Consider the following 25165-nt stretch of genomic DNA (forward strand, 5'->3'; position numbering starts at 1 on the left):
CTCTAGCAGGGCAGAAACATCCTATGACGGACGGTGCCACATTGAAAGTACCTTAGCTCTTCATTCAACAGCCAATGTTTGTGTATGGAGATTGCATGACTGTGTGCTCAATTTTATACACCTGTCAGCAACGGGTGTGGCTGAAATAGCTGAATCCACACATTTTTGAAGGGATGTCCACATACTTTTTGTATATATAGTGTAATTGTGAAAGAGCTTTCCCTCCATCGCTGACCAACCACTTTTTAAACTGTCACTGGGTCATCTGCCCTAGGCCTACTGGGTTTCCATAACCTTTAGGATATTCTCCTCTAAAAAGGAACATCCATTTACAATGATTAAACCTGTGCATGTATCTATGGAGAGGGGATGCCCCCAGCACATGTTATGTATTGTAACCTAAACTAATTGCAGAATATTTTTTTCACCTTCTCTTTAACATATACAGTATATCCAAGGAGAAAATGTGGAATTTAAAAAAGATATATTAATATGCTCACAGACCGACAGACAGACAGTCAGATGCGCGGCACAGACACACACACACGCTCGCTCGCACACATGCATGCACGCAACTGGCATTACTCATCTCATATGTATATACTGTATTTTATACCATCTATTGCATCTTGCCTATGCTGCTCTGTCACTGCTCATCCATATATTTATATGTATATATTCTTATTCCATTCCTTTACTTAGATTAGTGTGAATTAGGTAGTTGTTGTGGAATTGTTAGAATACATGTTACATATATTGCTGCACTGTCGGAACTAGAAGCACAAGCACACGTCCATACACTCGCAATAACATCAGCTAACCATGTGTACAGTATGTGACCAATAACATTTTATTTGATTGATTTGAACTCAACTCCGCGGTGAAGGAAGTTTCTGATGAACAGTTGAGAAGAGACCAGGCTTTGTGGAATTCATATCTGACTACATCGATTCGCCCAAAGTCAATACTTAAACATTTTACAATTATGAAACGCTTACATTGTACATATGTTTGTCCTCTGTTGTTGCTTGCCTTTCTTTGTTTGATAAAATCGATACTTTTTAATAAATGTTAATGAAATACAACCACCGACTGTTTTCTTGTTGGGATTTGATGTGCATTCGCGCCGAATTACCATTTTAGAGCAACAGCAACGAGGAAGCAGTCGGTGGTTGTACATGATAAACCTTTTCTTGAAAAGTAGGCTGTGGATTTCAGCAAACAAAGAAGTGTAAGGAAGTCCCCACGTTTCTTTAATCAGTAAGCACAAACTAGTAGCTAATCGAGAATCATGTTCAAATGAACTTTAAGAATAGTGAATACATTACATTTCAATTATTAATCGGAACCATATTCGGGATGTTTATCGCAGTTTAATTTCGATACCACTAGAGGGTAGTAGTATAGTGAAACCTAGCGTCCACGCCAGACAATAAAAGCAAGAGATAGCTGACAGACGGCAGCTCGGGCTCAACATCAGCATCCTTACGGTGGTGGGCAAACCGAGAAATGACTGCGAATTAATTGTCAACAGCCCAGTAACCCGCCCGGGAGAAATATGGATGTATGGCCGCCGAATTTGGAATAGAGATGTAGCGTTCAAGGATGTCACCCATCTACGTCTCTCGTTTGTTACTCTTTATTTTTATCTCCGCGGTCTGGGAGGCGCAAGCCAAATCTCTTCCAGATCAAGGAGCACTTGGTAAGCTCACGCCATATGGGGATGCTGCACAATGAGGGAGGATGGGAGTGGTTGCATATTTTTTTGATGGCTTTTGTTGACAAATATTACTGAAATTGCAACCGTTGGTTTGAAAGGATTCTTGCTAATGATACGAGTCACCGTTTTTCTTTAAATTGTATTGTTTATCAATGTGTATTTGGGATCAAATGGATCTTCGGAGCATCCTAATCAAATGAAATAGCTCGTCATGCCATGAAGCGGATGTGTTTATAACAATAGGTAGAATAATATTTACCTTATCAGCTTTTTGGAAGATATGTAAAATCAATCAAAAAAACTCAATATAGGCCTATCAAATTGTTACAACCCAATTCTCCCTGTCAGGCTATTTGAAGGGCTCATCATGATAAGGGAAAATGTGCCGCTGTAAAACATGTAACCATCACAGTCGAGAAAAATAAATCACAGGCCTAGGTGTTCACATATTTCTCTTGTTAGTTAGGTCCTAAATCGATGTCCCTTTAGCAGCTATGCTAGCCAGGGGTCGACATAGTAATTCATTTAACAGTAACAATGTATCCCGGTCATTTGTGCATTCATAAACTGCTCATGTAGGCCTTGGCATAGAAATATACAGGCCTATATAGTATGTAAAGCATAGTTCCACTCCCAATAAAAAAAAATCTGCAGTATCTATTCTATTCAGCCCTTCATATTTCATATTTGGTTCTGGAATATATCCATTGTATAAATACACCCCCAGCAATTATTTATTGGAGCCTGTGTCCTCAAACACACCAAATGCATTTGTTGAAACAGTAGGGCTCTGTAATGATGGCATGCATGGCAGAAGGAAACACATATGCATGGGAATGCATGCATGTAGCCTGCTATTGGACAAATGCTAGAGCTATCAGAATTAAGAATGGCAACATATGTCTATTTAACAGTCGACCTAGGTCTCATACTGTAGGCCTACACCCATTCCAGTAGCATTTCTATTTGCCATTTTGAAACACACCTAGTGGAGACTCCTGTATCCACTGAAACCTCCACAGCATATAACCCATATCTATGGAATTAGAGAAACAAGATGCGGAAGAAAAAAAATTCTGAGAGGAAATGATCAGTAGGGGGTCCCAAAGTGTCTACTTGGGTGTGAAGCTACACAGCGTTGGATAGGTTTAGAACGGATGTATTGACAAATTATATCTGTTGCTCGTGTTTATTGTATTGGTTTATTCAACTGAAGACCAAATACTGGACTGTCAACAACAATAACACCAGCAGCACAATCGCGAGTTTGGGACTATTAAGGTTCTGTCTGCATTTTTGTCAAAATGTTATTGGCTCTAGCCTAGTTCTGTGCAATGTACTCTACCTATCAGAGGAGGTTGGTGGGAGGAGCTATAGGAGGACGGGCTCATTGTAATGTCTGGAATCTCCACTGCTCCACACAGTCTCCACTGCTACCTATATAGAACTCTAAATACACCAATTCATGTTGTTAAGTTCAAAAGAATACCATATAAAAATTGCTGACACCATTCAAACCAATGAAGGTTTGGAACCTTTAAGCCAATTTCTCAGAATCAACTTTTTAAAGATACATCCCAAGCTCTCGCAATTTAACCGTTATTTAACTAGGCAAGTCAGTTAAGAACAAATTCTTATTTACAATGACGGCCTACCTCGGCCAAACTCGGACGACGCTGGGCCAATTGTGCGCCGCCCTATGGGACTCTCAATCACAGCCGGATGTGATACAGCCTGGAGTCGAATCAGGGACTGTAGTGACGCTTCTAACACTGAGATGCAGCGCCTTAGACCGCTGCGCCACTCGGGAACCCAATAGGATGCCATAGAAGCTGAATTATGACAGCACCATTGTGCGTGTTTGAGATCGACTACAGTCAGACTGCACAAAATCACTGATCTAAAAATCATCCTGCATGCCAAATAACTACTAATTATGTGATCAAGATGATCAATTTCTGCACCTCGCCTCGCTCACACTGAACCCCTCAAGCGCTGATTGTTTTCATTCCTTTGCAGAGGTCCAGATCAGAGTTCAGGTGTTCGACAACAGTGACCTCTCACCTTTGGCCGGCGCCGCCATAGAGGTTCATGGGAACCGGTCTGTGTTAGCGTCCAGCCAGGCGGGCAGTGATGGCGTGCTTAGGGTGACCTTCCTGTACCATCCGGGGACCTGGGTCATCATATCAGCGTCCAAACACGACTATGTCACCAACTCCGTCCCCTGGCACGCTAGCCGCATCCCTCGTAAGTGAAAATGCCTATTACAAATTACATTTCATTTCAGTTCACGAAAATGTGACGAGATGAGAATTCCACATGAGACTAATGGACATTATATTTGACATAGCATTGTCCAATTAGGCCTACTATCTGAATGTGCACATGATGGAAGTTAGAGGTAGCTGAAATATTAATTATTTATTAGATAGAAGGCAGACTACTATGTGACTAAAATGGCTGTGACTAAAACTAGACAAAGATTTTCCAGAGTTTTACTTGAATGATAACATAAACTAACGAAGAATGGAATGACTAAAATGTGACTAACACTAACATGTATTTTAAGACTAAAAGTAAGGCTGAAATATAACAAAACTGTTTGACATAGAAACATTGGATTTTCAGGCGGATTTTTTAAATAATGTTGATTAATGATTAAATCTGTACCCCTCACATACAATTATCTGTAAGGTCTCACCATTTGAGCAATTTCAAACACAGATTCAACCACAAAGACCAGGAAGGTTTTCCAAAGCCTCGCAAAGAAGGGCACCTATTGGTAGATGGGTAAAAAAAAGCAGACATTGAATATCTCCTTGAGTATGGTATCACTACAAAGATACAGGTGCCTAATTCAGTTGCCAGAAAAGAAGGAAACCATTTAGGGATTTCACTATGAGGCCAAGGGTGAGTTTAAAACAGTTACAGAGTTTAATGGCTGTGATAGGAGACGACTGAGGATGGATCAACAACATTGTAGTTATTACTCCACAATACTAACCTAAATGACAGAGTGAAAACAAGGAAGCCTGTATAGAATACAAATATTCCAAAACATGCATCTGGTTTGCAATAAGGCATTAAAGTAAAACTACAAAAATGTGGCAAAGAAATTCACTTTATATCCTGAATACAAAGCGTAATGTTTGGGGCAAATCCAACACATCACTGAGCACTACTCTTCATATCTTCCAGCATGGTGGTGGTTGTGTCATGTTGTGGGTATGCTTGTCATCGGCAAGGACTAGGGAGTTTTTTAGGATAAAAAGAAACCGAATAGAGCTAAGCACAGGCAAAATTCTAGAAGAAAACCTGAATTAGTTTGCTTTCCAAGAGACACTGGGAAACAAATTCATGTTTCAGCAGGACAATAACCTAAAACACAAGGCCAAATATACACAGGAGTTGCTTACCAAGACAACATTGAATGTTCCTGAGTGACTTAGTTACAGTTTTGACTTAAATCTGCTTGAAAATCTATGGTATAACTGGAAAATGGCAATCTATCAAAGATCAACAACCAACTTGACAGAGCTTGAGGAATACAAATAATAATAATGTGCAAATATTGTACTATCCAGGTGTGCAAAGCTCTTAGAGACTTCCACAGAAAGACTCACAGCTGTAATCGCTGCCAAATGTGATTCTAACATGTATTGACTCAGGGGTGTGAATACTTATGTAAATGAGATACTTATGTATTTAATTTGCAATACATTTGCAATATTGTCTAAAAACAAGTTTTTACTTTGTCTTTATGGGTGAATTGTGTGTAGATAGGTGAGAGATATATATATTTTAAATCCATTTTGAATTCAGGGTGTAACACAACAAAATGTGGAATACGTCAAGGGGTATGAATACTTTCTGAAGGCACTGTAATTGCTTTGTATGTGTGGGGCTTTAGCTGAGATTGTTCTTTACAGAGTCAAGTGTATTTGTCCAGGCCTCAATTGTTTTGCTGTCGGTAATTCTAATGTTATACCTTCTAATAGTAACTGTATCCACTGGTTAAATGTTTTTAGAATAGTCACACAAAAAACACAATAACAATAGGTTGGCCTGCCACATCCAGACCCACGCAGAAGTGATCCTATCCTTTGTTTCTCTGTCTCTCAAAATAGGCTGAATTCCAAATTGGGGCCCCTAGCCGCTTCTCCCTAGGCAATTCCTGTAGATCTGAAATCCAGGGGTAGATGTAAGAAATTGGCTAGCTAGACTCAGTCGCGCATTAATATTGGTGTTTTTCTCTCTTGCAGTGTATGCATCGGTCAGCTTGTACCTCCTAGTCCAGAGGCCAGGCACCCTCATTCTCTATGATGATGTCATCCAGGTGCTGCATGGATCCCCAGGTAGGCTACAATAACGAGCTAAGTGGTATTGCCTAGTTGGTCTTTTTCAGTCTTTCTCCCTAGAGCAACATCCAGACAAACTAGGATTTAAATGATCAATTGAAATTAATAGAAGCCAAACTCTCTTAGGTGGGGGGACCCATCCTGCCTATAGATTTTACATTTGAGTAATTTAGCAGACGCTCTTATTCAGAGCGACTTACAGGAGCAATTAGGATTAAGTGCCTTGCTCAAGGGCATATTGACAGATTTTTCACCATGTCGGCTCGGGGATTCAAACCAGCAACCTTTCGGTTACTGTCCCAATGCTCTTAACTGCTAATGGTAAGGGAAACACTGCTTCTTTGTCCGGCTCTCTGCATGACCTTTTCCTCCTAAAGGGGCAGTCTTTACTCAGACTATTACAGAAATTATGGAAGGAATGTGGTGTTTCAGGTTTGATGCACTATTTGAAATCTGATCAGAGTTCTGAGGCCAATAACACACATTTATTGTCCAGAATCCACCTCCTTCAAAGAGGGGGAGGGAAGGTCCAATTTTCACCTGACTCCTCTCTGTTCTTGCACTCAACGGCCTCCAGAGGTTCTCACGTGACACTCTATTTCCTTCTGCTGTCTCCATAGCAACAACCACAGTGGAATACTTGCCTGCTGTTTTGTACAAGTCCATTTCCCAAATTCATGACTGCATGTCTCATGTCTCAAACATACAGTACTATTGCCTTAAAGGGGCAATCTGCCGTAGAAACAATAACAAAGCGGGCACCCCGCCACTGTTTTTGGCAAACAGCTTAGTGTTGGGGCTAGAGAAATGTTACCTCTCAAATTTATAAACAGCGCTATGGGTGCAAGGACTGACCATCCATGACATCAAAATGTCAAAAGAGGACTGGCCACCCCTCATAGTCTGGTTCCTCTCTAGGTTTCTTCCTAGGTTCCAGCCTTTCTAGGGAGTTTTTCCTAGCCACCGTGCTTCTACACCTGCATTACTTGCTGTTTGGGGTTTTAGGCTGGGTTTCTGTACAGCACTTTGATATATCAGCTGATGTAAGAAGGGCTATACAAATAAATTTGATTTGATCAAAATCATAGTTTTAACCATGCTTTGAGGCTTTAAAGTGTTTGTTTTGAGTAGCATGTTTACAAACAATGAAATAAAACAAGCTTATATTTTGGGTTCTTATGGGGTACGACAGTTTAACTAAGCCCATGAGGCATTCTTCAAGAATCAATGGGTATATATGTACAGTATATATCATTATTGTAAAAGTAAAAAAATGTATGTAGCTACTGCAGATTGCCCCTTTAAGTGTTGATAGTGATGTAGTATTTTACCCTACATACTGTAGCTTTTATGTCAAAGTCACTGCCAGGCGAGTGCTGTTGTGGTTGAATCAGACTTTGGGTAATTTTTCATTAGGCACCAGACAAGAAAAGGGACTGAAAGGGTGTGTGTGTGTGGGGGGGGTTACCAGGATTTGTCCAATAAGAAACACTATTTAAAAAAAAAAATTAAATGCCCTAATGAACATGACCCATATGTCTCACGATTGGCATCTGTTACTTCCTTTATAGGTGCACGGAACCAGCCATTGGTTCAGCTCCAGAGAAAGTCCCTTCAGCTGCCAGCTGATTCCAACTACACAGCACTGTCGGCTGTGCTGACTACTGCCAGAAGCCAGTATGAGATCGGGGGCTTCCCTTACCTCCTGGGCCTGGAAACCAACAGCACAGGTTGGCTTGGGAGAAAGAACATTTACATTTTAGTTATTTAACAGATGCTCGTATCCAGAGCGACGCACAATAAGTGCCTTCAGTAAAGTAGGTAAGATAACTACATATCACGACGATCATTACAAAATCATGATTGGCCCAGCTTGTTTGGTGCTACTTGTGGTAGTTGATATCAAGGGCATAGTGTTAGGAATGCTTGTTGTTATAGGCTATGGATGGTCAACATATCTCTGTTCATCATATATGCATAGTCACTTTAACCATATCTACATGTACATACTACCTCAATCAGCCTGACTAACCGGTGTCTGTATGTAGCCTTGCTACTGTATATAGCCTCACTGCTGTATATAGCCTGTCTTTTTACTGTTTTATTTCTTTACTTACCTATTGTTCACCTAATACCTTTTTTGCACTATTGGTTAGAGCCTGTAAGTAAGCGTTTCACTGTAAAGTCTACACCTGTTGCACGTGACAAATAAACTTTGATTTGATTTAACAATAACATGTACACTACAGGGGCAGAGACAGGATGGACAGACTTAACAGCACTGGCAGTGGTCAGCGTTCAGCTCTTTGACCACGATGGGACCGTCATCCAGGTGTCTGACCCGGTTCACGTCTCCGTACCGCTGCCCTCGGATACTCGCACCAGGATCGCCACCAGCATTCCCGCCTGGCTGTACCAGCCCAAGACGGGTATGTGAAAGCTACTGGGATCATATGTTCCATTTGAAATTCTCATATTCATCCATCAGTCTGTGTTATATTTATAGACACAAACATGATAAATGGGTAATCTGGGATAAAATGACTCCTTAACCCATAAAGCTGCACTTTGCAGAAATCGCTCGGCCATTTTCTAGGTGCAAAAATTCTATTAGTTTGCCTAATTTAAGTTTATGTGACAAAACAAACATGTACAGTGTAGATAACCATTGTGCCAGCTAAACCGCTGTGAAATATATATATCATTCATAACCCAAAATATTGTCCAGTATTTTTAGCTGTTTGAAGCTGGTGTAAAAAACTGAAAGTAAAAGACGGAAAAAACAAACTTAAGAATGGGAAGCATAAAAATAGCGCCCATAGAACAGATCTACCGACTTGCTTTCAATGAGAATGACAGATCTATAACTCACATCTCTATGTGAATTTGGTCAGGTCGCCCAAAAAGTTACATATTGCAGCTTTAACCTGTATTAAGCATATTCCTGGACTGCATTGAGCATGCTTTTTAGTTCATTAGAAATCTTAAGGGGTCTGCACTTACAGCTTAATGAATGCTTCGGTAATGTATTACAAAGTCCCTGGATTATTTGGTTTTAGAGACCCATTTCAGACTACCAAAATGACATATTATTTAACCTTTTTCTAACTAGGCAAGTCAGTTAAGAACAAATTCTTATTTACAATGACGGCCTACACCGGCCAAACCCGGACCAATTGTGCACCGCCCTATGGGACTCCCAAACACGGCCAGTTGTGATACAGCCTGGAGTCGAACCAAGTTGTCTGTAGTGACACTTCTAGCACTGAGATGCAGTGCCTTAGACCGCTGCGCCACTCGGGAGCATATGTTTGAATGCTTTTAACTTGTTGCCTACTAAAACATTTATATGTTGGGTGTGTGGATTTTGTTGCAGGTCTGTGGGTCAGGAATGGAACTGGCTACATTAAAAAAGAGGGCACACAACTAATCTGGAATGTGGTCGTTCCTCAGTTGGGGTATTGGGTCGCAGCCTTCCCTTCATCTGCAGGTACTGTAACTGGCTAATTGCCTTGTGCTACGTCTTGGACATTTTGTTAGGATCTTCATTTAAGCCAGTTTGCTACAGCAGAAAAATAATCATGCAACAACTGGAAATATGAATTATTAGGTGGATTATAATTAATGGACATTTTTGTAGTGGTTGATACATTTTTCGTTAGGGTAAATCAAGTCTGAAGTCGAAATGACAAACTTTAGAAGCTTTTTTAACACTCAAATACACTACATGTTTGCATTTCCTGCTACGCAGGAAAATTCACAGCAACAAAATAGTGATCAAATTAAGATACTACATCTGTAACAGCATCATCTACAAACTAACCATTTTCGTCATGTAATGTTCATTGAACCCCGGTCGTCTTCTTTCCGCAACAGTGCTTTTGCACACTGCACCACAATATATCGCTCAGATATTTCCCTTTTAGCCCACAAATATACAGTATCAGTAACTAATCCTCTACTGCACATATTTTGTTTTTTCATAGAAAAAAAATATTACATCCTATTTTTTAGCAGATTTAGGCTTTCTAATGTATCCTCAAAAATGTTTTACTTTTACCCAGTACACCCAGGATTTTTTTTTGTTGCCTCAGGGCAAAGCTATGCCATAAGGGTACTAAAACTCCAAGGAAAATCTGATATTTTCAGACCACTTATTTTAAATAAAATACAGTAGAAACAAGCACTCTTTTCATAAGAACATTTGTTCAGGACATATTTGTACTGTGCATTAAGCACAATTGTCTCTCCCATTTCCCCTCCCCCTTGTCCCTCCCCACTATCTCTCTCTCCATATGTCCCATCCCAATTTGTAAGTCGCTCTGGATAAGAGCGTCTGCTAAATGACTTAAATGTAAATGTAAATGAATCTCTTTATCTAGCTCTGTCTCCCCTCCTCTCTCGTCTGTGTCTCTATCTTTGTCCTCTCCTGTCCCTGTCCTCTCTTGTCACTTTGTCCTCTCCTGTCTATGTCTCTCTGTCCTCTCCCTGTCCACTCCTGGCCCTGTCTTTCTGTCTCCTGTCTGTCTACAGTCATGGCCAAAGGTTTTGAGAATGACACAAATATACATTTTCACAAAGTCTGCTGCCTCAGTGTCTTTAGATATTTTTGGCAGATGTTACTATGGAATACTGAAGTATAATTACAAGAATTTCATAAGTGTCAAAGGCTTTTATTGACAATTACATGGAGTTGATGCAAAGAGTCAATATTTGCAGTGTTGACCCTTCTTTTTCAAGACCTCTGCAATCCGCCCTGGCATGCTGTCAATTAACTTCTGGGCCACATCCTGACTGATGGCAACCCATTCTTGCATAATCAATGCTTGGAGTTTGTCAGAATTTGTGGGGTTTTGTTTGTCCACCCACCTCTTGAGTATTGACCACAAGTTCTCAAAGGGGATTATGGTCTGGGGAGTTTCCTGGCCATGGACCCAAAATATTGATGTTTTGTTCCCCAAGTCACTTAGTTGTGGCAAGATGCTCCATCATTCTGGAAAAGGCATTGTTCGTCACCAAACTGTTCCTGGATGGTTGGGAGAAGTTGCTCTTGGAGGATGTGTTTGGACCATTCTTTATTCATGGCTGTGTTCTTAGGCAAAATTGTGAGTGAGTCCACTCCTTTGGCTGAGAACTAACCCCAAACATGAATGGTCTCAGGAGGCTTTACTGTTGGCATGACACAGGACTGATGGTAGCGCTCACGATGATTTTCAGGCTATGAAGTCTCTGGGAAACGAGGCCCAGTACCATATCCCGTTGGGAAATGTTTTGCTCCAAAAATATGACATCCCATGTAGTACATAAACACTTGGACTTCGTTAATATATTGATATTCTCCTACCTCAATGCTCTGGCATGCTAAACAACATGTACAGTTGTGGCCAAAAGTTTTGAGAATGACACAAATATGCTGCCTCAGTTTGTATGATGGCAATTTGCATATACTCCAGAATGTTATGAAGAGTGATCAGATGAATTGCAATTAATTGCAAAGTCCCTATTTGCCATGCAAATGAACTGAATCCCCCAAAAACATTTCCACTGCATTTCAGCCCTGCCACAAAAGGACCAGCTGACATGTCAGTGATTATCTCGTTAACACAGGTGTGTGTGTGTTGACGATGACAAGGCTGGAGGTCACTCTGTCATGCTGATTGAGTTCGAATAACAGACTGCACCTAAATCAACCATTTATCGGATCATCAAGAACTTTAAGGAGAGCGGTTCAATTGTTGTGAAGAATGCTTCAGGGCGCCCAAGATAGTCCAGCAAGCGCCAGGACCGTCTCCTAAAGTTGATTCAGCTGCGGGATCGGGGCACCACCAGTACAGAGCTTGCTCAGGAATGGCAGCAGGCAGGTGTGAGTGCATCTGCACGCACAGTGAGGCGAAGACTTTTGGATGATGGCCTGGTGTCAAGAAGGGCAGCAAAGAAGCCACTTCTCTCCAGGAAGAACATCAGGGACAGACTGATATTCTGCAAAAGGCACAGGGATTGGACTGCTGAGGACTGGGGTAAAGTCATTTTCTCTGAATCCCCTTTCTGATTGTTTGGGGCATCTGGAAAAAAGCTTGTCCGGAGAAGACAAGGTGAGCGCTACCATCAGTCTTGTGTCATGCCAACAGTAAAGCATCCTGAGACCATTCATGTGTGGGGTTGCTTCTCAGCCAAGGGAGTGGGATCACTCAGAATTTTGCCATAAGAACACAGCCATGAATAAAGAATGGTACCAACACATCCTCCAAGAGCAACTTCTCCCAACCATCCAGGAACAGTTTGGTGATGAACAATGCCTTTTCCAGCATGATAAGGCAAAAGTGATAACTAAGTGGCTTGGGGAACAAAACATCAATATTTTGGGTCCATGGCCAAGAAACTCCCCAGACCTTAATCCCATTTGAGAACTTGTGGTCAATCCTCAAGAGATGGGTGGACAAACAAAACCCACAAATTCTGACAAACTCCAAGCATTGATTATGCAAGAATGGGCTGCCATCAGTCAGGATGTGGCCCAGAAGTTAATTGACAGCATGCCAGGGCGGATTGCAGAGGTCTTGAAAAAGAAGGGTTAACAATGCAAATATTGACTCTCTGCATCAACTTAATGTAGTTGTCAATAAAAGCCTTTGACACTTATGAAATGCTTGTAATTATACTTCAGTATTCCATAGTAACATCTGACAAAAATATCTAAAGACACTTAAGCAGCGAACTTTGTGGAAATTAATATTTGTCATTCTCCAAACTTTTCGCCACGACTGTACAGTATTTACCATTCTTACTGTATAGTGGTGCACTTTCTCCATTGAACATCTTTGGTGGAATGACACAGGTGTTATGTCCTTTCCCAAATCCCTCAAGAAGATGAGCCATGCTAGAGTATACTGATCAGACCCGAGTTCAAGTACTATTTATTGTATTTCAAATACTTTCACATACATTTCAAAGTAAGTGTTTGGATATTTGAATGTATTTTGAAATACACTTGGAAAGTATTGGCATGTATTTGAGACAAGTGTATTTTCAGGTACAAATATTTAAATACTCCATGCATCTGAACCCAGGTCTGATGCTCAGTCCCCAGCTGTTTCATTCCAGAAGGTTCCTCCCCCTGTCTTCATTTACACTCCTTCACAGATGTCACAGGACTGGGAAAAAAACATAACATTACATCCTGCATGTCCAAACATGTCCACTGTGCAAGTTTCTAACCCCTACACAGAGACAATATGATCTGAGGAGTTCAAGGCAATACTCCATTTCAACAAGCCGCACCACAAGACACCAGACACCAGACATCTTTCTTGGAAAGAGCTCTCAAACTATATGCAAATGATCTCTTGTGTTTTATATTGTATGACATCACATGTATGTATGTTGCTGCATATGTACCAAGACGTTCAAAGAAACATAAACAAACCACACATGCCATATCAAAGGTACAGGGAGAGGGACAACTGCTTGGAATTAAATATAAAGTGCATTTGCAAAGTATTCAGACCCCTTCCCTTTTTCCACATTTTGTCACGTTACAGTCTCATTCAAAAATTGATTAAAAAAAAATCCTCATCAATCTACAAAAATTTTAAAACAGAAATACCTTATTTACATAAGTATTCAGACCCTTTGCTATGAGACTCGAAATTGAGCTCAGGTGCATCCTGTTTCCATTGATCATCCTTGAATTGTTTCTACAACTTGATTGGAGTCCACCTGTGGAAAATTCAATTGATTGGTCATGATTTGGAAAGGCACACACCCATCTATATGAGGTCCCACAGTTGATAGTGCATGTCAGAGCAACAACCAAGCCATGAGGTCGAAGGAATTGTCCGTAGAGCACAGAGACAGGATTGTGTCAAGGCACAGATCTGGGGAAGGGTACAAAAAAAATTCTGCAGCATTGAAGGACCCCAAGAACACAGTGGCCTCCATCATTCTTAAATGGAAGAAGTTTGGAACGACCAATAATCTTCCTAGAGCTGGCCACCCGGCCAAACTGAGCAATCGGGGGAGAAGGGCCTTGGGCAGGGAGGTGACCAAGAACCTGATGATCACTCTGACAGAGCTCCAGAGTTCCTCTGGGGAGATGGGAGAACCTTCAAGAAGGACAACCATCTCTCCAGCACTCCACCAATCAGGTCTTTATGACAAAGTGGCCAGACAGTAACTCCTCATTTAAAACGCAGCCATCTTGGAGTTTGCCAAAAGGCACCTAAAGGACTCTCAGACCATGAGAAACAAGATTCTCTGGTCTGATGAAACCAAGATTGAACTCTTGGGTCTGAATGCTAAGCATCACATCTGGAGGAAACCTGGCACCATCCCTGCGGTGAAGCATGGTGGTGGCAGCATTATGCTGTGGGGATGTTTTTCAGCGGCAGGGACTGGAAGACTAGTCAGGATCGAGGGAAAGGTCAACAGAGCAAAGTACAGAAAGATTCTTGATGAAAACCTGCTCCAGAGCACCCAGGACCTCAGACTGGGGCAGAGGTTCACCTTCCGACAGGACAACGACCCTAAGCACACAGCCAAGACAACGCAGGAGTAGTTTTGGGACAGGTCTCTGAATGTCCTTGAGTGGCCCAGCCAGAGCCCGGACTTGAACCCAATCGAACATCTCTGGAGAGACTTGAAAAAAGCTGAGCAGCGAAGCTCCCCCATCCAAACTGACAGAGCTTGAGAGGATCTGCAGAGAAGATTGAGAGAAACTCCCCAAATACAGGTGTACCAAGAAGACTCGAGTCTGTAATTGCTGATAAAGGTACTTCAACAAAGTACTGAGCAAAGGGTCTGAATACTTACACTACCATTCAAAAGTTTGGGTTCACTTAGAAATTTCCTTGTTTTTGAAAGAAAAGCACATTTTTTTGTCCATTAAAATAACATCAAAATGATCAGAAATACAGTGTAGACATTGTTAATGTTGTAAATTACTATTGAGCTGGAAATGGCAGATTTTTTAAAATGGAATATCTACATAGGTGCACAGATGCCCATTATCAGCAACCATCCCTCCTGTGTTCCAATGGCACATTGTGTTAGCAAATCCAAGTTTATCATTTTAAAAGGCTAACTGATCATTAGAAAACCCTTTTGCAATTATGTTAGCACAGCTGAAAACTGATTAAAGAAGCAATAAAACTGGCCTTCATTAGACTAGTTGAGTGTCTGGGGCATCAGCATTTGTGGGTTTGATTACAGGCTCAAAATGGCCAGAAACAAAGTATTTTCTTCTGAAACTTGTCAATCTATTCTTGTTCTGAGAAATGAAGGCTATTCCATGCGAGAAATTGCCAAGGAACTGAAGAACTCGTACAACGCTGTGTACTACTCGCTTCACAGAACAGCACAAACTGTCTCTAACCAGAATAGAGAGTGGGAGGCCCCAGTGCACAACTGAGCTAGAGGACAAGTACATTATAATGTCTAGTTTGAGAAACAGACGCCTCACAAGTCCTCAACTGGCAGTTTCATTAAATAGTACCCGAAAAACACCAGTCTCAACGTCAACAGTGAAGAGGTGACTCCGGGATGCTGGCCTTTTCTTTAAAAAACAATAACATTTCTAAGTGACCCAAACTTTTGAACGGTAGTGTATGTAAATGTGATATTTCAGTTAAAAAAAATATATAAATGTGCAAACATTTCTAAAACCTGGTTTTGCTTTGTCATTATGGGGTTTTGTGTGTAGATTGATGACAGAAAAAAAACAATTTAATCAATGTTAGTATAAGGCTGTAACGTAACAGAGGGTGGAAAAAGTCAAGGGGTCTGAATACTTTCCGAATGCACTGTAATCCCTTTTGTTGTAAGTAGGCTTCTGCTTCAATCATGGTTCAAATACATTATGTAAAATACTATAGTATTACTGGTGTGCTTGATTAAGCTCGGAAATGGCACTTTTGGGACTACTCCGCTGTTTCCATTGTACCAGGCAAACTAAATCAAGAGCCGTTCCAGTATTTTAAAGTATTTGACCCAGGTCTGCTCCGCTTTATCTTCCACTCAGGCGTAGTCCTGGGTTTCAGGTGCCCTTGATTTAGCATGGAGTTTGCACTTTTGGGACTACTCTATTGGTTAAATTTGATCAGGCAAACTAAATCAAGCGCAGCTCCAGTATCTGACCCAGGTCTGCTCCTATGGGCTTTGTCTTTCATGCAGGCGTGGGTCTGGGGGGTCACTCGGGCCTGAGGGACATCACCACCTACCACACCTTGTTCCTGCTCTCCATCCTGGGCTCGCTGGCTCTGCTGGTGCTCATCCTGCTCTGTGTGCTGCTCTACTACTGCAGGTGTGGAGCACGTAGACATAGGTCTCACTTCTAATGGGCTTCTACATTATGAACATGCGTTAGAAACAAACAACAAAATAATACATTTTTTCATTTGTTTTGTCCACGTCTTTGTCCAAGTTTTTGGTTTCTTTTGACTCGGGTTTTGTTTGTTTTGTCTGAGTTTTTTAGTTTTGTCTGACTTTTTTGTTTTGCTCTTTTTCCAGACGGAAGTGTCTAAAACCACGGCGACAACAGGGCAAGCCACACATGGCTCTGAACAGCTCCAAGCGCGACCAGGGCACATCCACTTCCCGCCTCAACCTCATCTGTGGTGGCCATGTTGAATCCGGTCCATCCAATGACGCCAGCAAATCTGACCCTTCCCCCTCACGAGACTACCAGAGCTCGCGGGAGGAGTTCGCCAAGCACGTCCCCGCGCACAAGCTGCGGCATTCGAAGGCGAAAGGAGCCTCGGGACCTCAGAGGGGCGAGAGCTTCCCTATGAAGGTGACCCGCGCCACAGACACAAACAATCTCGACAACCCCCTGCTACTGCAAGAAGACTACTCACGGAACTACAGCCCCATCATGGAGGACGACAAGGACTCGGACTACCACATACGCTGCCACACCGCCAACGACAATCGCGGCTACACCTCGGATGGGGGCTCCCCTCCTCGTTTCCTGTCGGACAAGTCAGACAAGCCTCCCGAGTACTCTGCGGCCGCCGCCGACCACCTAGCCCGCCCGACGTCGCTCAACACGCAACCGGGCCAGATCATCTTCTGCCACTCCATGGACCAGATGAAGGAAAACATGTACCGAAGCATGGTTCCCACCTTGGTCATACCGGCCCACTACATGCGTATGTCCTCAGACTTCTCCGGGAAGGAGCAGCAGCAGGATAAGGAAGGGGGGATGCAGATAGGTGCTGGTCAGTCACACCATCCCCAGCAACAGAGCCAGCAGCACCAGCAGCAGGGCGGCTCCCAAGGGGATGACTCGGAGGGTCAAAACTGGAACTCGGACCCATCCCAGGGCCCTGTGCGGATCCCTGTGCTCTTTAACGACTCCACCATGGCACAGATGAATGGCGAGCTGCAGGGGCTGACTGAGAAGAAGCTCCTGGAGCTGGGCATTAAGCAGCACCCACGCGCCTGGTTCATCTCAATGGACGGCCGCGCCAACCACGTGCGCCATTCTTATATCGACGTGAGCAACGACCTCAGCAGCGGCGGAATTGGCGGGGGAGGCGGTGGCCCCAGCTGCAGCACAATCCGAGAAGCCAACCTCGAAGGACCCATGGATAGCACCCAAGACCGCAAGGCTGCGGCAATCCGTAAGGGTAAGGATGAACGGTGGGGAACTGGTGGACGGAAGGGTGGTGGCAGTAAGGGCATGTCCAAGCTGGCATACCAGGAGCACAGCGAGCCCAGCAGCAGCGAGGGCCGCCCGGTGTCGCCCGAGGAGAACTCCCTTACCCCACTACTGGACGACGGGCCCTCGTCGCGGGGCTCCACCATCCCCCGGAGGGGCCGCAGCCGCATGAACAGCGCGCGCAGCAGCAACAGCGAGAACCGTCGCGACTCCATGACTAGCCCAGAGGACGACCCGGACAGCAAGGACGAGAACAAGAAGAGCCCGTGGCAGAAGATCGAAGACCGGCCTCTCATGGTGTTTCCCCCTAAAAAGTTGTAGGCTAACATCTCAGGCCCCACTCATATGGAACATAAGAGTTGGTCCAGTAGTCAGGGCAATTATACAGCCATTTTGAGACACCTAAAGAAACAATAAAAGGAAGGTGGAGGAGTAGCATTTGACCGAAAGAAGATCCTAGAAAAGCACAAGCCTGCTTGTTAATCCGTGAAATGGTACTATTTTAATGACAGCCTCTTTCTATGGTTTTTGTGGTTCACATTTTTTCGATCACACTCCTAATTCCCATCGTTCTTCTCCTTGTCTTTTCAAATCCATTTTTGAGATCCCTCTCAGTAAATTCAACTCTGAGCCACTGACTTTGGAAATAACCATCTTAACGAAGAAAACACAATGGTTATATTTGGAGAGAACTAACCAACAGTATCTTGTTGCGACTGAAATAATTTGCCCAGTGTTGTGAATGGACTTCTACATGAGAAAGACAAGTTACTTCAAGGACAGGACTACCCTCTTCTCTCCTGGACTTGTGTACTACACATTTATGAAGGCCAGGGTCAATTCCATTTCAGTTCAGTCAATTCAGGAAGCAAACCGAAATGTGTAATTTACTTTTGCACCCTGAATTGGCTGAATTAAAATGGAATTGACCAAAACCCTGATATAGGCCCACCTTGAGTTTTAGTGGTTGTAATTCTGTCACTTTGGTCAGCCTGCTTCCTGGACCATAAGGAGATACTGTATTCTGTGAAGACATTAGCACACATTATCCAAAAGCATAAATGTGTGGAGATTATGTGGTTTCTTTCTTTATGGTTTTCTATTTGGAGGATTTTTATGGAATGATAGTTAGTGTAAAATATCTGTTGATCTCCATTTGTCGTGTGTACAATTATGTACTTTTAATGTGAAATGTGCATTACTCCTTCAGGGAAATGTATTTGCAATTCTTTGTTGTAATGATTTATTATAATACTGTAAGCCACTTATCTGAGGTGGGATCTCCTACAATTTTGCACAGATTTGTCGTCCTGTTACATACCACCGGCCATTTTATATTCCACGGGTTTTATTTAGAATTTTTTCTGTTTTTGTGTTTGGAATACCACAGTTGCTATGGGAGATCATGCTGTCTCAATGCATATGATGTAAGCATTTGTAGGCCAATTTCGAAACTGTAGAATAACTGCATTACCTACAATGCTCTACTCAACCATCGACAAACTTCTCCGTCCATTGGACAACCCCTCTCTTACAATCACCACCGACCTCTGTGACAGTTTTCTGGCCTTCAGGCTATCTACCAACAGTTGCAGCAGTCTCACCCTTCATCTGCCCCCCACCCCCCGCCAGGACTACCTGACTCACAACCTGTGAACAGACTTAATGTCCTCCCTTGTCAATGAAACCACCATTACTGAACTCTTGTCTAAATCCAAAACCAAAGCTCTCTTGACCCAATGCCCACTGCCTTAGTTAAGGCACGCCTCACTGTTCTCTGCCCCTGGTTGTCAAGATTGTAAATGCATCCCTTACATCTGGCATTGCTCCTACTCCTTTGAAAATGGTGTCTACAACTCCCATACTGAAGAAACAGGGCCTGGATCCTGACATCCTCACCAACTACAGGCCTATCTCAAACCTACCCTTCCTCGCCAAACTGCTTGAGTGGGTGGTAGCATCACCAATCCAACAACACATGGCCTCTCATGAACTTTTCAAACCCCTCCAGTCGGGCTTCTGGACTATGCATAGCACTGAAACTTCCTTGATAAAGGTAGTGAACGATCTCACCTGTGCTGCTGATGCTGGGACCATCTCCATCCTCATCCTCCTGGACCTGTTTGCAGCATTTGACACGGTCTGTCATCAGATTTTAACTGACCGCAACGCCCCTTGCCTGGTTCCACTCTTATCTAATAGACAACAGTTTGTCTCCCTTGGCAACTGGAGGTCTGCCCCAGCCCCTGTATCACAAGGTGTCCCACAAGTCTCAGTGTTCAGTGTTTGGTCCATTACTGTTATGCAGACGACACACAAATGCCATCCACACAAAATCCAACTCCGCTATGCCACCCCCCTCTGTGGTTGACTGTCTGAAAACTTGGATGAGCAATAACTTTTAAAAACTAAACGACGACAAAACAGAGATCACGCTGATGGGCCCCAACTCCGTCGTCAAGAAACTGGGTCAATTCAACATGACAATCAACGGCTGCACCATCCACTCCAACTCCACAGGCAGGATACACGGTGTTACATTTGAACCCCGCATCCTTAACATCACCAAGTCAGCCTTTTTCCACCTCAGAAACATCTCATGACTCAGACCCTCTCTCACTGACACCACAACCCTCATCCATGCCTTTGTTTTATCATGCCTGGCCTACTGCAACGCCATTCTCTACGGACTCACCAACAAAACACTGGGCAAACTTCGAAATTCAGCTGCACGGGTACTCACACACACCAGACCTTGGGACCATATCACCCCCACCCTCATCAACCTCCACTGGCTCCCAGTTCAATACAGGATCATATTGCTCATGGTCACCTACAAAGCACTCAATGGACTGGCGCCCACATACGTTACTGACCTCCTGCACCCCTACACTCCCACCTGTTCACAGCGCTCCTCTGATACTGGCCTCCTCACCATACCAGGCTCCGCTCCATGGGAGACTGGGCTTTTAGCTGTGCAGCTTCTCAAGTCTGGAACTCCCTCCCTCTCCATGTCAGAACCGGACAAGCCATACACATATTCAAGTCCACACTAAATACACACCTCTTCACACAGGCTTACCCAGATTATCTGCTGCTTTAGCTTTTAACCTCTGTCTAGTTCACTTCCCTGGTTAATCTGTCATCGTGTTTAGTGTTCTCCATGGTTAGTCTGTCTTTACGTTTAGTGTACTTTTATATACTTAATTCTTTTATGATGTGATTTTAATGCTTTTTATCCTGCTGATTCTCGTGTGTATGTAAAGTGACTTTGGGTGTTGTGAAAAGTGCTTAAAATAACATTTATTTTTATTATTATTATTATAATGCTCATTGACTGAACATTCCAAATTACTGTGGCAATTATGCATCACAATGCTACCATGGCAATTATGCGTCACAATATGAATTATATTTCTATTGTGTAGGGCATTCCAGTAACTTTTGCAACCAAATCCTTGTATTGCACCCAGTTGCATAGAGACTTTTGGTCACACAAGCTGACACCTGTGGATACAAAATTTAGTATCTTAATTATTTTACATACCCCCCCCCCCCAAAAAAAAAGAGGAGAGGGGAATTCCACATTCACATATATTTTCTAGTTTTTATTTAGACAGATTCAATTACAAGGGGATACAGAGGTAACAAGGGGAAAAGCTGGAAGGGTCAACTCGGGGATTAAACCCGGGTCTCTGACGGGGAGTCGCATATAATGTGTCACACGAAGAGTGACATTTTTTCGTGCGCAATTGGCAACATTTTAAATAAACGGGAAGTTGCAATAGCTTATTAGCAGCATGAATTTCTGCTTTGTAGGTGGGGTTATTGAGTGAACAATTCTGTGATGGTTGCAGTCCACAAAGATAAAATTGCATTGAATCAAATCTATTGATTTACCGCCTGTAGGGCGGGGGTGCAACTAGTGTATTGTATATAGCTATCAAAGATGACGATAACAATTTCAAATGTCGGTCATGATGCACAATCTTTCCTTTACTTCCAGGGTCTTCATTCGTTTGTGTAGTAGTGATAAACTTTGCCAAAATCTGAGACATTTCTGCTTTTCTCCTGTGCCATTTGGTTATTTGCTTGCTGTAAATAATATTTAGCTTTGAGAGACCTTTTGGTTGAAGGTTGCATGTATGAAATAAGCAGAAGGCACCAAAAAAAAGGCCATGCAAATCTATACCACTTTTCTCCTGTAAGTGCCTTTTACATAGGGTTAAGTGACTGGCATGGAGGGCCTTTTCAAAATGCAGTCCAAGAAGGTTTACATCACCTAAGCTAGTCTTGTCAAATGGACAGACACAAAAATGGAAGCACACTGCATTTAGTTAAGAACACACATATCTTCCTCGGGGGAGAGCATGCATGCCAAAATTGATCAATGACTCATTTTGTGTTCAATATGTCCTTGTGTTCATAGTTTCTTGTGTATATCCTTTCTCACCAAACGTGTAGACTAAGTGATTGCTATTTATTGTACAAGTTTGATAAGTGACAAATTCCCGAGAACTATATAAGATTGTGTGTGTATATGTACTGTATGTGCATGTAATATGTAGAGTAGTGTGTTTTTAATGGAACGTTTTTTGATAATATCCAGAATGTTGCTGGCACACATGAAGTATATCAAATTCTGTTGCCAAATGTACACACATTTTAGATGAATTTCGCTCTACTCTTAAAATTCACTTCCGGTCTTAAATGTTTACAAGTACAACATACTGGCCAATATGCTCTCACTGTAGATTGCATCACAATTGCCTATGACACTTAACAACTGTGAGTCATATTTCTTACAGATGTAAATGAAGAAATGCATAGCTAAAGTACAATACAGTCACAAAGAGTTGGTGCGGTAGATCTATAAATGGATATAATATCATTGAGAGATTGTAAAAATAGACAAAGTTATTAAAAATAAAAATGCGACAATGCGAGGGTAAAACAACATTATTTTGTTGCAGTACATTTTTTTTCTCTCTCTGTTATAAATGGGGAGGAATTTGTTCCGTTTATATTGACAGTAGACTTTTATGAATTTCTTGTTTTTGCTATTTTCAAAGTTGTTCTGAATAATGTTGACTTAAATGTATAGTATGGCTACCCTGACTCTGGATGAAAAATTGTATAGCTCTATTCTAATGGATTCCCAGGTCTATTCTTGCCAAATTATGTAATTTTTTCGTACAAGCTGTCAGTAACTTTTTCCAATGCAGTAAGACAATGTGATGTCGTGTTTGGTTGGTTACAAGAGGCAAAAGAAATGTTCAGAATCTCCCTACCTACTACTAGGCCGGATATGACAGCATCTTGATTTTAGTGCAATTGTGGATTTGTTTAGTTTGATCCCAGACCTTGAATTGAGCAAAATTACAAAAATAGATTCGTTCAAAATGTAGACCTCATTCAAGTATTTTTAAGTTGTGATATCACAATATTACAAAATCAAAAAACAAACGTACCTGTACACAAGTCTGAATAATGTCCTGCAAATCTTACTTGTGGTTGTGAATCAATAGATGTCTGTTGGGGTCACCTAATTTCCATCCAATACCCTGATTGCACAAAAACACATGATTGTCACTCTTGTGTATAAAGAGCAGCTGTATATTAAAAACATCTTTGGGAGTGGAAGAGGACGCAACACTTTGTACATTATTCTGTGTGAAAAAAAAACTGTCAGTTGTTTGTAAACTGTAAATCGATTCTGTACATGAGATAAGATAGAAATAAACTTGTTTGCACTGTCGAACAATTACATTGGTGATGTGATTTTGTGTACCTTTTATCTCTGTTTGTTCTCATCCATTCACTTTTGTCCTTAGCCGTTACTTCCTCTTCCAGTGGTGGTGCCTTTAGCGGGTCATTTCTGTAGATCTCACACCATCCATCCATCCATCCATCCATATCGCTCTCTCGCTCTCTCTCGCTCAATTCCGTTTCAATCGGCTTTATTGGCATGACATTTTGAAAGCACAATGTTACATTACAAAAAGAGTAATTAACAATAGAACATGAACAGGTTGGGGGGGTAAATAATGGACTAGATAAAATGATAATAGCTATAGAAAATACACAATTCGAATTTGTGGAAGTAAGATTCTTAAATTGTTGTGAATTTTGTGCATTTTATTGGGAAGTGCAGCTCTGTCTCTGTTTCTTTTATGGTGCAGTGATCACACAGCTTTTCTACTTTTGGCAGCCAGCTTTTTCTGTGTCTGCCCTTTTCTATGGCTATGGGCTGTGTTCACTGAGTCTGTACTTTCTCAAATATTTGTACAAACTTTTGTCATGATGTACTGTCAATTTAAGGACAGATAGCGCTGCATTTTGCTTTGTGCGTGTGTTTTTTACCCAATAGGTGATTTTTTTTGTTTGACTGGGTTGTGATTTGTTTTATTCTATTTGATTGGATGTTCTGGTCCTGAGGCTTCAGTGTGTGAGTAGAACAGGTTTGTGAACTCAGGCCCAGGACCAGCTGGAAGAGGAGACTCTTCTTTGCTCGGCTCTTGGCATTACAGGGCTTGGTAATGATGTGATAGGGGGTCACTGTATTTCAGTGTTTCAAGTTTTAATGTCACATGCACAGTGAAGTACAATGAATTGCATTTCTTGCCAGCTCTAACCTCAACAATGCAGTAATCAATAACAATGTAATACTAAAAATAACAAGGTAGAACAAAAACATACAATACATAAAAACAAGAAATAAGAGCATGATAAAGTAAGCATACTATATACAGCAGTGGAGGCTGGTGGGAGGCGCTATAGGAGGACACGCTCATTGTAATGGCAGAAATGGATGAAATGGAACAGAGTCAAACTAGTTGTTTCCATGTGTTTGATCTGTTGGTACCATTCCATAGATTTCATTCCAGCCGTTACAATGAGCCTGTCCTCCTACCAGCCTCCTCTGATATACAGGGTCAGTTCCAGTACCCTATTTACAATGTGCAGGGATACTGGATCGGTAGAGGTAGATATGTATAGGGATAAGCTGACTAGGCATCAGGATATATGATAAACAGAGAGGCAGCAGCGTATATGCTGATTGTATGTACAGTATGTACTGTACAGTGTATGCATTTGTGTGTGTGAGCAAATTAGTGAGTGTTTGTATGTGTGTTGGAGTGTCAGTGTGCATAAGAGTGTAGGGCCCTGTGAGTTTGCATAAAGACAATAAGAAAAAGTCTGTGTAGTCATTTTGTTTGCTATTTAGTTAGCAGTCTTATTGCATGGGGATGGAGGTGGTTTGGGAGCCTGTTGGTGTCAGACTTTATGTACCTGTACCGCTTGCCGTGCGGAAGCAAAGAGAATAGTCTATGGCTTGGGTGGTTGGTGTCTTTTTTTTGTGTTTATGTCATTGTGTGAAATCTTGTGCTGGACTTCACGCCTCGCTGCCATAAAGTGCAATTGATTTAA

The 25165-nt window shown here is 42.1% G+C and overlaps 1 protein-coding gene across 1 annotated transcript; it reads left to right on the plus strand.

Moving 5' to 3' along the window:
* Nucleotides 1–1418: 1418 nt before the first annotated feature.
* fam171a2b (family with sequence similarity 171 member A2b) lies at nt 1419–23501 on the plus strand. Its single transcript, XM_014158691.3, has 8 exons — nt 1419–1702; nt 3740–3967; nt 5983–6075; nt 7650–7808; nt 8328–8507; nt 9455–9568; nt 16246–16375; nt 16582–23501. Exons 1-8 carry the CDS (start codon nt 1606–1608, stop codon nt 18053–18055), a joined length of 2475 nt encoding a protein of 824 aa, XP_014014166.1. The 5' UTR covers nt 1419–1605; the 3' UTR covers nt 18056–23501.
* Nucleotides 23502–25165: the final 1664 nt, after the last annotated feature.

The sequence above is a fragment of the Salmo salar genome, chromosome 19 (genome assembly GCF_965601325.2).
Source record: "Salmo salar chromosome 19, fSalSal1, whole genome shotgun sequence".
Classification (NCBI taxonomy): Eukaryota; Metazoa; Chordata; class Actinopteri; order Salmoniformes; family Salmonidae; genus Salmo; species Salmo salar.

Excerpts from the sequence above, each read along its gene's own strand:
- fam171a2b (XM_014158691.3), top strand. The coding sequence starts at position 1,606 with ATGTCACCCATCTACGTCTCTCGTTTGTTACTCTTTATTTTTATCTCC. Across the intron at positions 1,703-3,739 it reads TCCAGATCAAGGAGCACTTG|AGGTCCAGATCAGAGTTCAG; the intron begins GTAAGCTCACGC and ends ATTCCTTTGCAG. Across the intron at positions 8,508-9,454 it reads GCTGTACCAGCCCAAGACGG|GTCTGTGGGTCAGGAATGGA; the intron begins GTATGTGAAAGC and ends ATTTTGTTGCAG.